This window comes from Salmo trutta, chromosome 12, assembly GCF_901001165.1.
Source record: "Salmo trutta chromosome 12, fSalTru1.1, whole genome shotgun sequence".
Taxonomy (NCBI): domain Eukaryota; kingdom Metazoa; phylum Chordata; class Actinopteri; order Salmoniformes; family Salmonidae; genus Salmo; species Salmo trutta.
In genome coordinates, this window is record NC_042968.1 from 80,255,897 (window position 1) to 80,271,992 (window position 16,096).

The 16,096-nt window shown below is 41.0% G+C and overlaps 3 protein-coding genes across 3 annotated transcripts; all 3 read right to left on the reverse strand.

Moving 5' to 3' along the window:
• Positions 1-4,496: 4,496 nt before the first annotated feature.
• Positions 4,497-7,617, reverse strand: LOC115202626 (transcription factor HES-7.1-like). The gene is made up of 3 exons (XM_029766715.1): positions 7,279-7,617; positions 5,126-5,221; positions 4,497-5,009 (listed from the first exon to the last, which is right to left on the reverse strand). Exons 1-3 carry the CDS (start codon positions 7,297-7,299, stop codon positions 4,497-4,499), a joined length of 630 nt encoding a protein of 209 aa, XP_029622575.1. The 5' UTR covers positions 7,300-7,617.
• A 374-nt stretch (positions 7,618-7,991) lies between these two features.
• Positions 7,992-9,270, reverse strand: LOC115202771 (transcription factor HES-7.1-like). The gene is made up of 3 exons (XM_029766806.1): positions 9,082-9,270; positions 8,663-8,758; positions 7,992-8,546 (listed from the first exon to the last, which is right to left on the reverse strand). Exons 1-3 carry the CDS (start codon positions 9,124-9,126, stop codon positions 8,034-8,036), a joined length of 654 nt encoding a protein of 217 aa, XP_029622666.1. The 5' UTR covers positions 9,127-9,270; the 3' UTR covers positions 7,992-8,033.
• A 3,253-nt stretch (positions 9,271-12,523) lies between these two features.
• Positions 12,524-13,678, reverse strand: LOC115202772 (transcription factor HES-7.1-like). The gene is made up of 2 exons (XM_029766807.1): positions 13,300-13,678; positions 12,524-13,183 (listed from the first exon to the last, which is right to left on the reverse strand). The coding sequence occupies exons 1-2, from the start codon at positions 13,354-13,356 to the stop codon at positions 12,671-12,673; spliced, it is 570 nt and encodes a 189-aa protein (XP_029622667.1). The 5' UTR covers positions 13,357-13,678; the 3' UTR covers positions 12,524-12,670.
• Between the last annotated feature and the right edge of the window lie 2,418 nt (positions 13,679-16,096).

The window sequence follows — 16,096 nt, forward strand, 5'->3', positions numbered from 1 at the left end:
CACACACCAACGACACACACCAATGAGAGGAAAGGAAATAGAGGAGATGGGGAAAAGTTAAGGTAATCACTTAAATAAACTGATTTGGACAAATTGGCCACGAAAGCTTTGAATGTCTTCTTTGAGTGTCTCCTTAGTGTCACGACTTCCGTCGAAGTCGGTCCCTCTCCTTGTTCGGGCGGCGTTCGGCGGTCAAAGTCATCGACCTTCTAGCCATCGCTGATCCTCTTTTCATTTTCCTTTGGTTTTGTCTTGTCTTCCAACACACCCTGTTCCAATCCCATCAATTACATGTTGTGTATTTACCCTCTGTTCCCCCTCATGTCCTTGTCGGTGATTGTTTATTGTAAGTGCTTGTTATTTGATTGTTCTGTTTTCCGGTGGGTTTTTTGTTATTAAACTGCTCCGTTTGGAAACACAGTTTTGGTTCTCCTGTGTCTGACTTCTCTGCCGCCAGTACGCACTCCTTACACTTAGTGAGCATGAACATAATATAAACATCTAGCTCATTTTGACCAGTCAAAGCAGCAGCAAGCCATGACACTGGACATAGCTACGATATAGTGATAGAATAGATAATTACAGCTGACCCATCCAAATGATAGTACTAACTTGATTTATCTATGAAACATACCAAAAAGATTATTTCAACAATGCTGAGCATTTAGTGCTCTGCAACTAGATACCACTCCAGTGTTTCCTTGCAGCTACTATGCTACTTCACATAAAACGGTGAATGGCTCCCGCACAGCTCTGCACTACAAAATCATAAAGCAAAGCAGTGAATGAAAGGAAAACTGTTGCCCTTAGAACAGGGGCATGCACGTGTTTTAGAGCGCCCCCCTGTCTCAGTCACCTGATGTATAATGAATTACCTGCAGGCAGGTTAGGCTGCAGGCTCGTGCTCCTAATGGAGGAGCAGCTCTGCTCTAGTCTGTTAGGCAACAGGAAGGGAAGTGCATGGACCTCAGTGTTCTGCCTGGACTCACAGCAACAAAAAGGGCCCGTCTGGAGCGGTTGGGGCCCCAGCCCTCAGGGAGGGCAGATGGTGCCCCAGGTCCAGCAGTGCATTAGCATGAGAAAGAGAACCAGAGAGAGGGGGGACAGGTACCCTTTCCCCTCTATTTCCCTCTGTTATAGACCGGGGGGACCCTCTTCTAACCCAACAGACTCTGTTGTGCTGCAGTAAATTGGAGCACAAAGGAAGACATGGTGTCAAGCTGTTGACACGTGTGAGATACACGCCATTCATAACAAAACTCAAAGCATAGAAAGGAGAGCCAGAGAGTCCAGCCTCCTTCCTGATTGGAGCACAGCCCAATACCAGATGCAACTGACATTTAATGCAATTACTAACTTCAATCATTTTCACTAAAATACATTTTTAAATGCCCTTATTTCATAAGAATAATTTACTTATCATGTGATTCTTCAAGCTCATAAAGCAAAAAGGTTACTGTACAAAGTGTGATGATGTCAATGGCTCATATCATATCAACAATGTCACACTGCAGAGCACAGCACAATCACACTATCAACATGTAGGCTCTATGACCTGACATGGAATCGGTATTAAAAGTGACCTCACCTTTCTCACAGCGCTGCCCAGCTCTAACGGACTGTTAATGGGTTAAAGAGCTCTCAAGCCAACAGGGGTCATGGCCTGGGGTGTTGACATCTTTTGCTGGGGATTACAATGTGTGTACCACCAATAAATCAGTTTGGTTTGAGGCTCTGGACTGTGCTGAAACCACTATGAAATACCAGCCTATGGCTGCGTTTACACAGGCAGCTCAATTCTGATATTTTTTCACAAATTGGTCTTTTGTCCAATCAGATCAGCTCTTTTGCCAGTAATTGTGCAAAAGATCACAATTGGGCTGCCTTTGTAAACGCAGCCAAACATACAGGCTCATTCAAACTATGCACATTGGTGAAGAAAGAAAACTCAAAGATAGAATGCTTTTCTGATCGTTGTAGAGTTTTGTCTCCCCCCTGTGTTCATTTAGGATAACAACCAGTGTGTTGTCCCATGGATGCTGATTTATGAACAACACTGCTGTGAAGTTGTCTTGAAGTTCGATGTTCGCTTGTCATTCGCATCTAATAAATATAACAAACGAACACCAGCACATGGAATGGTGGGATCATAACTGCTTTTAGCAACGCGGGTGTATGTAATATACTAGCGTTGCCCCCTATTGTAGCCCATTGGGTTGCACAAAAACATTCCACGAGAAGCCAGAAGTTAAATCAAACGAAATGTCTATTTAGTGTGCCGGTGAGCAGGACGTTTGGTGATTATGACGGAGGGAATATGAATACATGTTCTATAAAGTGAATGGGGTATTGTGTTTAGGCCAGTGACACAAAATCTCTATTTCATCCATTTTAAATTCAGGCTGTAACACAAGAAAATGTGAAAAAGGTATTCGGGTGTGAATACTTTCTGAAGGCACTGTAGAGGCCTGAGGGTGTTACTGGGCTAACAGTCACAGGTTCGAATCCCATTTGGGCTAACCACTGAATTCACTACACCAGTGTCACAAGTGGGCTTTTCCTCTATCTGTTCATTTACAATTAGAGATGAGAATGCAATGACATGTATTATTTATCTATCCGGGTACTCAAAAGAGGCTGTAGATATACCATACCAGCTCTCACAGACTCCAAAACAATCTCTACACAATGGTCTCACCTTGGGTAAGACTTTAGTTGTGAATACAATTATATTTTGTAAAAAATGGTTATTCATTAAAAAAAAAAACATTCCATTGGAATATAAACTTATTAGCAAATAAACAATTTCATTTTATGAAACCATTTAGACCTATATCCATGGTCCATAGTCAAGTGTATAAGTGGCATTTTTCTCTGGAAAAGTTGCCAACTGCATTTTTAACCGGATTGAAAAGCACGAGCCAAAGCAACTTCTACTCGCCTTCTTCCGGAGATCAAAGCCGCTCGTTGTCATGGAAACACGAATCTCAGGCGCGAAACTATTCTGGTCAAAATTCCGACTGAAAAAGGTGGTGACTTTGCGATGCAAAACTCACCCTTTGCGATGCAAAGCTCACCCGTGGCTCAACCACCTGTTAGCTCTAGTCTACAGCAGCGTGGAGGGGGACATCAAAGCAAATCCAATCCAGAGACACTTCTCATCTTCACGCCACAAGTGTGCCATTTGGCGACGTTACTATTTCCATTTGTTCCCATATCGTTTAAGTCAATAGTATGCTAATCGATTTTCAAGGTCAGCCCTAGAACTAGGCTATAGGCTACCAATGACCTTATAGGCCTATGCACACAAATATTTGCGCGCACCTATAACAATAAACTGAGAGCAGAAAATCCGGCAAACATTTTTTGGCTAAATATTTCAACTATTTTACTTTTAAAATAAAACACTGCCACAGGTTAAGTTAAGTTCATTACGCGACGCGTCACCTATGTACCATGGGACCAGTTACCTATATACCTATGTACCATGGGACCAGTTACCTATAACTCCATGTGAGATTGCCCCTACTGTACCAAACAAGTTAAAACATCCCTTGACAGACAAGAAATAAGAAGGCCAAATGCATCCTACATTACCTGTCGTTGTTTTATTGTCTTGGGACCATGATGGGGACAGGTCCGCGACTCCGCGTTACATGAGCTTGCAAATGATCCTTTCACCTACAGGCCTAGGTGCAAAAATAAAAAGCGTCTGCACCCCGAATCCTTTGAATTTACCCTTTGAATTTTCTCACAACAGCCAAATAAATTTCAGAACGCGTGGCAATTAAACACTTAACGTTTGTGGACGCGTGCCATTTGCCAGCAACTCCATGGACCTACGGTGCAACTTAAAATTGCTTAAAATGTTTCGAATATCTTATCTAAGTCTAGTGCCAGCCTTCATTGTGAGTATGACTGAATTTAACTGTGAAAACATCGGAGGAAAATCAACACAACTTAATGAGACTAAGTTAGGCCTTTCTTCCTTCGGGCTCCCGAGTGGCGGAGCGGTCTAAGGAACTGCATCTCAGTGCTAGTGGCGTCACTACGGATACCCTGGTTCGATTCCAGGCTGTATTATATCGGAAGATTTAGGACCTACCGTCTTCCTGGTTTAGCCGGTGTAGGCCGTCATTGTAAATGACAATTTCCCCGTTAACTGACATGCATAAATAAAGCATTAAAAAATAAAACTAGACTTACTTGTTCAACATATAACAAGAGAATAGTATTTTGTGCTCAAGTTTTTAAAGGCCTCTACTAGCTTTATTTTTCTGTTGAACATCAATAAAACAAACTGACATACTGGCAAATATTTAATCAAGGAATGTTTTTTATTTTGTAATAACATAGGAAAATACTCTAAGAATAAATGAATGTGCAAAATAGACTACATAAATATGACAGAATAATATAACTTATAAATAGTACATATTGTGATGGTGGAGTAATTGTGTAATATTTACAGAATGTACATTTGCTCCTGTGCTACATCAGGGCCAAGGCCTCCACACAGACTGACTGCCTGGGAGGTTCTGGGATTGGGCTTCTTTGGCAGCGTGTCTGTGGGGCAGCTGGGGAGGTTTGGGATCTCCATGTTGGAGTGAAGCTCTGTGAGCATGAGACAGATGTCTCCTGTAGACTTCACAAAGCTGTTGTCTGTAGTGAGACTCCTGTATCTTCATCAGGTGTGAGGACTGGTGGCACGTTGTGCTGGGCAGAGATGTGGAAAAGTGGGCTTTAGCCGGGACTTCGGTGTTCATACAGGCATGGCTGTTCAGACGAGCAGAGAAAGTAGAGTTCAGTGCTGCCTCCAGCTGCAGGCCCTCCCCTTCTTGCCCCAGGAAGTGTGCAGCTCTCTGCAGGCAGCCTGAGAAGCCATCCTGGAAGGGATGTTGCTTTTCTCCATCCTCACCTTTCTTCCTGTCCCCATCGCCAGTGTTCTGGAGAAAGAGAACAGTGTGTTCCAGGATCTCAGCTTTCTCCACTCTACGCTGAGTCACACCCTGTTGGACAGAAAGAGGGTGCAGATTAATGCACAGTCATGCAACACTTCTCAGAGGAGCTGACACCTGTATGAGCTGCATTTAGAGCAGAGTCAAGTTAGAGGTGAACTTCATACTTGATGTAGTGGTCCCTGCAGCAGCAGGGTTCTCAGGCTCTCCAGACTGTGGTTCATTCTCTCTCTCCGACGTCTCTCCACCTGAGGCTTGAGGAGCTACAAGAGAAAGATGAAAGGAGATCAGACCAGGGAGATCAGACCAGTGTCTCTGGTAAACCAGTGTGTCTGAAACAGTCACGTTATACTACAGTAAGGTATACTACAGTAAGGGCTCCTAAAACCTACATCTATTTACATGGTAGGACTAGTTACTTAGGTACATTTTAGGAACACATTGTTATTCCAATATCAGTCAGCAAGCTGAGATCAGACAACAAGCTATGAACAAAATAGGCCTACATTTTTTTTGTTAAAATCGATTTTTATTGACTAATAGGTATTACAGATATACTGATGAATATAATCACTTCATATTTTACCTTTCTGTCAGTTTTCCTGTTCTCTGTTCCCCCAAGTGGTTTCATCTTTGTTAATTAACAAGCTACTAATGTCCTTAAATAGTGTATTTTTCAATAGGTCAGAGAATGTCCCGATGTAAATGATCAAGAAGAACAGTACTATTTCTCGGTTGCTGTGTCACTGAATCTGGCATTCTTTCTCTGAACGACTTTTAAGTCCATAGGAATACGAGGTGACTTTGTACTCCTCCCATTGCCACCGGTAGTCGAACCCTGAGCTTCCGGACACAAGCCTTGTACTGTTGAAATACAGTAGAGTAGCCTGTACAAGTAAGAAATGTCATACAAAGTGAATTCGTGGAAGTCAGGATAGTCAAAGTAGGATAAATAGCATAATGGGGTGTACAAATCTGTAGGCCCATTGAAACAGGCTGACGGCCAATGTAACCCAGTGAAGTGATGAAAGTAGTTAGTTCAAGTTAGTTTGACACAGATCATTGTCTGCTTTCTCACGGTGTCCCAGGTTTAACAACTTGTATATCAAATAGGACCTCATGGTGCTTCCGTAGAATCCATCGCATCCGCAGTAAAACCCCTGGGCACGTGTGTTAAAGCGCTAACAAAAGGCACGCGTATTGTAATTATAACAATGGAGGTGTAGGTGAGAGTCTACGAGTCTCCAGTGTGACACGGATTTACAAATGAATTAAGTGATACCTCAGCCTCTCAAACACAGACAGGCACACGCACAGCCACAAGGTATTGCCCATTCCAGTTGGCACAACATTTTACGCACAGAACCAACACGCGCTTCTGACTTTGTTAGTGGATGAATATTGCTTTAATACAATTGACTATTACACTATTATTTAGATTTAATTGTATTGTTATATTAGCCTATGTTAATTAATATTTCAGAGGTCAATGTGTGCCGGTGAGAACTGGAAACCTGGGAATGCTCCACCAGACAGTCGGTGGCGGCCTTTGCTAAATGATGTACAAATTCTAACAGGTAATAAAGAACAAACTGCTGTCTATCCTACACCTTTTCCCAAAGGAAAAATCTCAGGACAATTTCCCAGTGTATCACATCAGCGACCATAAATGATTTTGGTCTCCTCATTTTCTTGGCATGTCAATAGAACTATTTCAGGTTAATCTTTTTTAAAAATGGGGCCTATATTGAGCCACATGCTGTAAAAGGTACTTCGTCTGATAAAGGTAGTGTGAATTTATAATATTTTTGGAATTAGTTGAGATTCCATCACAGAACATTCTAATAACCGAATAATATGGTGATATAGATAAATATATATCCTGTCTAAGAAATATGTCTTCTGTCCCAGACTTAAATTAATCGGATCTGGTCAGAGTATTTTTAACAGCCACACATTGTAATTGTACTGATGCTGAACCACATTTGTTAAATATTATTAGCTTTGACTTACTAATATTAATGAATGATAATTACGTTGGAATTTGCTTTCAGACTATAGGTACTCTCGATATTTGAGAGTAAATCGTTCTATAGTTGTAAACGTTCCTTACACCAAGGCTGTCCCACTGCTGTTTTAGGCATAATTTGTTATAAAGCCTACATAAAATCTACTTATGAAAAAAAACGTTTTTTTCTATTAAGAATTTTTTTTTATTTTACCATGAACCTCTGAACAAAATACTGTGAAGGAATGATCCATTGTTATATTCCAAGAAGTAGAGGAGGACATCATTTTTGTATAATGTCAAGAGAAACACCTTGTTTCCGGCATTCCGCATTCTCTCCGTTATAAAAAGGGCCCTAAAAATCGTCGTTTGAGTTTGAAGTGTGATTGGAGGTCGCTGTCCCTGAACCCTTTGCTCTTCTTGACCGGGACGTAACACGTGTCAAAGCGCGTGCTCTCTAACCTTTGACTTTAACACACACATGCCAGCTATCAATGAAATGAATATCTATGAAAACTTTGCAGTACTTTTAACTGGCATCGGAACGTGCCAAGACACCTTGAGTTAGTTGAATGGTAAATACGTCATTTAATTATTGAATGTCTGGCTGAGAAAGCAGAAGACAACAATAACCAAAAACAAATTTGACACTTTAATACATTACGGATGAAGATACCATTGAGACAATGTTTTTAAAGGAATGTGTTTTATTTGTATTTCAACATACAGGCCTATATATCTGGAAAAGCATAGGAACAAGTCCCATAATAAATTAATGTGCAAAAATAGACAAGATATCAGAGGACTACAACTTATACATAGTACATGTTGTAATACTAAAGTATAGAGAAAATGTACAATATTTCGAATTGATATATTCTTTGCAGCACAATACTGTCATATCACTGTAAATCTATGGAGTCCCTGAGTTCAGTGTTTACAACACTGTATGCATTTAAACACCACAGCAACCTCAGCAGCAAAGGATGTGGCATCATGGTTATCAGTTCATAGGATATTGGAGTTGTTTTACAGTTCAATATCCCAGTTCAAGCTCCTGTGCTACATCAGGGCCAAGGCCTCCACACAGACTGACTGTCTGGGAGGTTCTGGGATTGGGCTTCTTTGGCAGCGTGTCTGTGGGGCAGCTGGGGAGGTTTGGGATCTCCATGTTGGAGTGAAGCTCTGTGAGCATGAGACAGATGTCTCCTGTAGACTTCACAAAGCTGTTGTCTGTAGTGAGACTCCTGTATCTTCATCAGGTGTGAGGACTGGTGGCACGTTGTGCTGGGCAGAGATGTGGAAAAGTGGGCTTTAGCCGGGACTTCGGTGTTCATACAGGCATAGCTGTTCAGACGAGCAGAGAAAGTAGAGTTCAGTGCTGCCTCCAGCTGCAGGCCCTCCCCTTCTTGCCCCAGGAAGTGTGCAGCTCTCTGCAGGCAGCCTGAGAAGCCATCCTGGAAGGGATGTTGCTTTTCTCCATCCTCACCTTTCTTCCTGTCCCCATCGCCAGTGTTCTGGAGAAAGAGAACAGTGTGTTCCAGGATCTCAGCTTTCTCCACTCTACGCTGAGTCACACCCTGTTGGACAGAAAGAGGGTGCAGATTAATGCACAGTCATGCAACACTTCTCAGAGGAGCTGACACCTGTATGAGCTGCATTTAGAGCAGAGTCAAGTTAGAGGTGAACTTCATACTTGATGTAGTGGTCCCTGCAGCAGCAGGGTTCTCAGGCTCTCCAGACTGTGGTTCATTCTCTCTCTCCGACGTCTCTCCACCTGAGGCTTGAGGAGCTACAAGAGAAAGATGAAAGGAGATCAGACCAGGGAGATCAGACCAGTGTCTCTGGTAAACCAGTGTGTCTGAAACAGTCACGTTATACTACAGTAAGGTATACTACAGTAAGGGCTCCTAAAACCTACAACTATTTACATGGTAGGACTAGTTACTTATGTATATTTTAGGAACACATTGTTATTCCAATATCAGTCAACAAGCTGAGATCAGACAACAAGCTATGAACAAAATAGGCCTACATTTTTTTTGTTAAAATCGATTTTTATTGACTAATAGGTATTACAGATATACTGATGAATATAATCACTTCAAATTTTACCTTTCTATCAGTTTTCCTGTTCTCTGTTCCCCCAAGTGGTTTCATCTTTGTTAAACAACAAGCTGCTGTTTTCCTTAAAAAGTGTACTTCCAAAGGTCAGAGAATGTCCAGATGTAAATAATCAAGAAGAACAGTACTATTTCTCTGTGCTGTGTCACTGAAGAAGAATCTCAATGTGACATTTCTGTCTCTGGAAGACTTTTAAATCCTTAGGAATACGAAATGACTTTACACTCCTCCCATTGCCACCGGTAGCCAATCCCTGCGCTTCCCCGCGCCTTGTACTGTTGAAATACAGTAGAGTAGCCTGTACAAGTTAGAAATGTCATACAAAGTGAATTCATAGAAGACGTCAAGATAGTCATAAGGAGGGTAAATAGTATAATGGGGTGTAAAAATGTAGGCCGATTGAAACGGACTGATGGCCAATGTAACACAGTGAAGTGAAGAGAGCAGTTGGTTGGAATTATTTCGGCACAGATCATTGTCGCGCTTTCTCACGCTTTCCCAGGTTTAACAATCAGTATATCAAAGAGGACCTCATGGCACTTCGGTACAAGCCATCACATCCGCACTAACACCAGTGGGCACGTGTATGAAAGCGCTAACAAATGGCACGCGTATTGTAATTACAAGAGAGGTGTAGGCGAGAATCGACGATGCTCCAGTGTGACACGGATTTACAAATGAATTAAGTGACACCTCAGCCTCCTTTACACTGACAGGCACACACACGCACAGCCACAAGGTATTGCCCATTCCAGTTGCCACAGAATTTTACGCCCTGACCCAACAGGAGTTTATGACTTCGTTTTTTAAAATGTAACCTTTATTTAACTAGGCAAGTCAGTTAAAAAAAGTTCTTATTTACAATGACAACCTACAGGGGATTAATTGCCTTGTTCAAAACCATAGATTTTTACCTTCGTCAGTTCGGGAATTCAATCCAGCAACTTTCCGGTTGTCGGCTCACCGCGCTAACCACTTGGCTACCTGTCGCTAGTAGATGAATATTGCTTTATTAATACAATTGCCGATTACATAGATACTATTATTTATATTGAATTCTATTGTTATATTAGCCTATGTTAATTAACATTTCAGATGTCGATGTGTGCCGGTGAGAACTTAAAACCTGGGAATGCTCCACCAGACAGTCAGTGGCGGCCTTTGCTAAATGATGTACAAATTCTAACAGGTAATAAAGAACAAACTGCTGTCTATCCTACACCTTCTACCAAGGGAAACAGCTCAGGAGTATTTCCCAGCGTATCACATCAGGGACAATAGATTAATTTGGTCTCCTCATTTTATTGGCATGTCAATAGAACTATTTCAGGATAATCATTATAAAAAATGGGGCCTATATTGAGCCACATGCTGTAAAAGGTACTTCGTCTGATAAAGGTAGTGTGATTTAATAGTATTATTTGTAGCGATTGTGGTCACGTGTGGCTCAGTTGGTACAGAATGGTAGCTGCAATGCGGGTGTTGTTGGTTCGATTCTCACCGGGGACCTGTATGAGCAAATATGAATGTACTCACTACTGTAAGTCGCTGTGGATAAGAGCATCTGCTAAATGACTAAACTTTGTAAGTCGCTGTGGATAAGAGCATCTGCTAAATGACTAAACTTTGTAAGTCGCTGTGGATAAGAGCATCTGCTAAATGACTAAACTTTGTAAGTCGCTGTGGATAAGAGCATCTGCTAAATGACTAAACTTTGTAAGTCGCTGTGGATAAGAGCATCTGCTAAATGACTAAACTTTGGAAGTCGCTGTGGATAAGAGCATCTGCTAAATGACTAAACTTTGTAAGTCGCTGTGGATAAGAGCATCTGCTAAATGACTAAACTTTGTAAGTCGCTGTGGATAAGAGCATCTGCTAAATGACTAAACTTTGGAAGTCGCTGTGGATAAGAGCATCTGCTAAATGACTAAACTTTGTAAGTCGCTGTGGATAAGAGCATCTGCTAAATGACTAAACTTTGTAAGTCGCTGTGGATAAGAGCATCTGCTAAATGACTAAACTTTGTAAGTCGCTGTGGATAAGAGCATCTGCTAAATGACTAAACTTTGGAAGTCGCTGTGGATAAGAGCATCTGCTAAATGACTAAACTTTGTAAGTCGCTGTGGATAAGAGCATCTGCTAAATGACTAAACTTTGTAAGTCGCTGTGGATAAGAGCATCTGCTAAATGACTAAACTTTGTAAGTCGCTGTGGATAAGAGCATCTGCTAAATGACTAAACTTTGGAAGTCGCTGTGGATAAGAGCATCTGCTAAATGACTAAACTTTGGAAGTCGCTGTGGATAAGAGCATCTGCTAAATGACTAAACTTTGGAAGTCGCTGTGGATAAGAGCATCTGCTAAATGACTAAACTTTGGAAGTCGCTGTGGATAAGAGCATCTGCTAAATGACTAAACTTTGGAAGTTACCTCACAGACATTTCAATTAACCGAACCACTATCCAACTCTTAAATTAATTGGATCTCATCAGAGCAATTCTAATAACCACACATTGTAAGTGTACTGATGATGAACCACATTTGTTAAAAATTACTATTTTAGACTTGATGAATTAATGAATGTTAATTACGTTGGAAGTTGACTTTAGGCTACTTTTGATATTTGAGAGTAAATCGTTCAATATATCTAAACTCTCCTTAAACCAAGGCTGTCCCACTGCTGGTTTAGGAATAATTTGTTATAAAGCATATGAAATAAAAACAAATCTGTTAAGAAAAAGCTAATATTGTACCATTAACCTCTGAACAAATGACTGTGAATGAATTTTCCTTTTCAATAACCCAACGAGACGAGGACATCATTCTTGTATGTTTGAGAATGTCAAGAGAAGCTCCTCGTTTCCGGCAGTTTGCATCCTCTCGGGCTATAAAAAGGCCCTAAAAATCTTCCGTTGAATTTGAGGTGTGATTGAAGGTTGCTGTCACGTAGCACTTTGATCTTCATGCCCGGGTCCGAACAACTTGTTGTCAAAGCGCGTGGTCTCTACGCACCTTTGACTCAAACACACACGTGCCAGCTATCAATGAAATGCACATCTATGATAACTTTGCAGTACTTTTAACTGGCATCGGAACGTGCTGGATCTTGCTGGAAATTGCCACTACATTAGCAGATGACAAGCATAAGTAAAAACACAGGTTATACTGCTATACATTACTGATGAAGATACCATTGAGACAATGTTTTTAAAGGAATGTTTTTTAATTGAATTTCAACATACAGGCTATATATCTGAAAAGCATAGGACCAGGTCCCAGAATAAATTAATGTGCAAAAACAGACAAGATATCAGAGTACTACAACTTATACATAGTACATGTTATAATACTAAAGCATAGAGAAAATGTACAATATTTCGAATTGATATTTGCTTTGCAGTACAACATTGTCATATCACTGCAAATCTATGGAGTCCCTGAGTCCAGTGTTCACAACATTGCATAAATTAATAATTCCATAGCAACCTCAGCAGCAAAGGATGTGGCATCATGGTTATCAGTTCATATGATATTGGAGTTGTTTTACAGTTCAATATCCCAGTTCAAGCTCCTGTGCTACATCAGGGCCAAGGCCTCCACACAGACTGACTGTCTGGGAGGTTCTGGGATTGGGCTTCTTTGGCAGCGTGTCTGTGGGGCAGCTGGGGAGGTTTGGGATCTCCATGTTGGAGTGAAGCTCTGTGAGCATGAGACAGATGTCTCCTGTAGACTTCACAAAGCTGTTGTCTGTAGTGAGACTCCTGTATCTTCATCAGGTGTGAGGACTGGTGGCACGTTGTGCTGGGCAGAGATGTGGAAAAGTGGGCTTTAGCCGGGACTTCGGTGTTCATACAGGCATAGCTGTTCAGACGAGCAGAGAAAGTAGAGTTCAGTGCTGCCTCCAGCTGCAGGCCCTCCCCTTCTTGCCCCAGGAAGTGTGCAGCTCTCTGCAGGCAGCCTGAGAAGCCATCCTGGAAGGGATGTTGCTTTTCTCCATCCTCACCTTTCTTCCTGTCCCCATCGCCAGTGTTCTGGAGAAAGAGAACAGTGTGTTCCAGGATCTCAGCTTTCTCCACTCTACGCTGAGTCACACCCTGTTGGACAGAAAGAGGGTGCAGATTAATGCACAGTCATGCAACACTTCTCAGAGGAGCTGACACCTGTATGAGCTGCATTTAGAGCAGAGTCAAGTTAGAGGTGAACTTCATACTTGATGTAGTGGTCCCTGCAGCAGCAGGGTTCTCAGGCTCTCCAGACTGTGGTTCATTCTCTCTCTCCGACGTCTCTCCACCTGAGGCTTGAGGAGCTACAAGAGAAAGATGAAAGGAGATCAGACCAGGGAGATCAGACCAGTGTCTCTGGTAAACCAGTGTGTCTGAAACAGTCACGTTATACTACAGTAAGGTATACTACAGTAAGGGCTCCTAAAACCTACAACTATTTACATGGTAGGACTAGTTACTTAGGTATATTTTAGGAACACATTGTTATTCCAATATCTGTCAACAAGCTGAGATCAGACAACAAGCTATGAACAAAATATGCCTACATGTTTTAGTTAAAATCGATTTTTATTGACTAATAGGTATTACAGATATACTGATGAATATAATCACTTCAAATTTTACCTTTCTATCAGTTTTCCTGTTCTCTGTTCCCCAAAGTGGTTTCATCTTTGTTAAACAACAAGCTGCTGTTTTCCTTAAAAAGTGTACTTCCAAAGGTCAGAGAATGCCCAGATGTAAATAATCAAGAAGAACAGTACTATTTCTCTGTGCTGTGTCACTGAAGAAGAATCTCAATGTGACATTTCTGTCTCTGGAAGACTTTTAAATCCTTAGGAATACGAAATGACTTTACACTCCTCCCATTGCCACCGGTAGCCAATCCCTGCGCTTCCCCGCGCCTTGTACTGTTGAAATACAGTAGAGTAGCCTGTACAAGTTAGAAATGTCATACAAAGTGAATTCATAGAAGACGTCAAGATAGTCATAAGGAGGGTAAATAGTATAATGGGGTGTAAAAATGTAGGCCGATTGAAACGGACTGATAGCCAATGTTATCCAGTGAAGTGAAGAGATCAGTTGGTTGAAATTATTTCGGCACAGATCATTGTCGCGCTTTCTCACGCTTTCCCAGGTTTAACAATCAGTATATCAAAGAGGACCTCATGGCGCTTCGGTACAAGCCATCACTTCCGCACTAACACCAGTGGGCACGTGTATGAAAGCGCTAACAAATGGCACGCGTATTGTAATTACAAGAGAGGTGTAGGCGAGAATCGACGATGCTCCAGTGTGACACGGATTTACAAATGAATTAAGTGACACCTCAGCCTCCTTTACACTGACAGGCACACACACGCACAGCCACAATGGCCTATTCCAATTTGCACAACATTTTATGCACAGACCTTTTCTGACTTATTTGTACAGACAAGCTGTGGATGTTGACTTCACATACGTAGCTAACTACACTCCCCTACGTATTTATTTGGAAAGTGAAGATAAAACGTTTTATTTGGCTCTATTCTCCATCATTTTGGATTTCACATCAAATGTTTAATATGAGGCGACAGTAGAGCCTGTATAATGTCACCTTTTATTTGAGGATATTTGCATACATATCTGTTTTACCGTTTAGAAATTAAAGCACTTTATGTATCTAGTCCCCTCATTTGAAGGTGTCATAAGTATTTAGACAAATTATCTTATAGTATATTACATTTAATCAAACGTTTAGTATTTGGTCCCATATGTTATAGCTCACAAAGACGACATCACGCTTTGACTCTACAAACTTGTTGCATGCATATGCATTTCTGTTGTGCCCAATGAATGGTAAATAATGTATTGTGTCATTTTGGAGTCACTTTTTTATTTAAAGTAAGAATAGAATATGTTTCTGAACAGTTGTACATTAATGGATTCTACCATGGTTATGGATAATCATGAAGGAATCATGAATAATGATGAGTGAGAAAGTTACAAAGGCATGAATAGCATACCCCCCCAAAAAATAATAAATTCTCCTTTTATTGGTAATGGTGAGCAGTGGCATATCCAGGAGGTGACACAGGTCGACATAGGTCGTCTCTGAATATAGCCTATAGATCATGTCGACCAAGACACTCACCGACAGCATCAATCATGTCATATGTTTTGGCCAAACAGCATCAACTACATAGGCCACAGATACTAAGACAGAGAGATGTTTGCCTGGCTGGGATGCTCTTTCTGGTGAAATAGATTCAGTCTCTTGCGAATTGAAGGAACACTATTAAACACTGATAGACATGAACGAGAAATAATTGTATAAGTTTGTTTCTTTTTTATGATCATTTTTTGGGGGCAAGCCTGGCTTCCCTTGGCATCCATGAATACAAGCCACTTTGTAGGCTGAATGTCATTACACTTACGATGTTAATAATATATGTCCTTTTCCATTCAAATGGATGCTAAACTTATTTTGGAATACATTTTATTGACAATCAAATGAAAACATCATGACTGGTTGTGTTCAGGACACATTAGAAGGTATTACATTTTTACATTTAAATGACATGCCTTTACTATAAAGCCCATATAAAGCGACAGTAGATCGTGCGCGTACATACATAAATAGAGAACCCCGAATGTCACAGTATAATTCGCACTCTGGATAGCACTTTCAAGTGATTTTACTGCTTTACGCTAATAAATACCCTTATATAAAAACCTGCCCTTGAATGCAAACACTGTAACATTTTATTTTATTTAACTAGGCAAGTCAGTTAAGAACAAATTCTTATTTACAATGACGGCCTACCAAAAGGCAAAAGGCCTCCCGCGGAGATGTGTGCTGGGATTAAAAATAAAATAAATAAAAATATAGTATAAAACACAAATCACCACAAGAGAGACAACACAACACTACATAAGGAGAGACCTAAGACAATAACATAACAAGGCAGCAACAAATGACAACACAGCATGGTAGCAACACAACATGACAACATGGTAGAAATA

What these genes read in the sequence shown, in the direction of transcription:
- LOC115202626 (XM_029766715.1), bottom strand. Translation starts at nt 7,299, where the DNA reads ATGCGGAATGCCGGAAACAAG. An exon ending in TGCGGAATGCCGGAAACAAG is followed by an intron (nt 5,222 to 7,278) that starts GTGTTTCTCTTG and finishes TTTCTCTTGTAG; the next exon opens with CTCCTCAAGCCTCAGGTGGA. An exon ending in TGCAGGGACCACTACATCAA is followed by an intron (nt 5,010 to 5,125) that starts GTATGAAGTTCA and finishes TCTGTCCAACAG; the next exon opens with GGTGTGACTCAGCGTAGAGT.
- LOC115202771 (XM_029766806.1), bottom strand. Translation starts at nt 9,126, where the DNA reads ATGAAACCACTTGGGGGAACAGAGAACAGGAAAACTGATAGAAAG. An exon ending in ACAGGAAAACTGATAGAAAG is followed by an intron (nt 8,759 to 9,081) that starts GTAAAATTTGAA and finishes TTTCTCTTGTAG; the next exon opens with CTCCTCAAGCCTCAGGTGGA. An exon ending in TGCAGGGACCACTACATCAA is followed by an intron (nt 8,547 to 8,662) that starts GTATGAAGTTCA and finishes TCTGTCCAACAG; the next exon opens with GGTGTGACTCAGCGTAGAGT.
- LOC115202772 (XM_029766807.1), bottom strand. Translation starts at nt 13,356, where the DNA reads ATGAACCACAGTCTGGAGAGCCTGAGAACCCTGCTGCTGCAGGGACCA. An exon ending in TGCAGGGACCACTACATCAA is followed by an intron (nt 13,184 to 13,299) that starts GTATGAAGTTCA and finishes TCTGTCCAACAG; the next exon opens with GGTGTGACTCAGCGTAGAGT.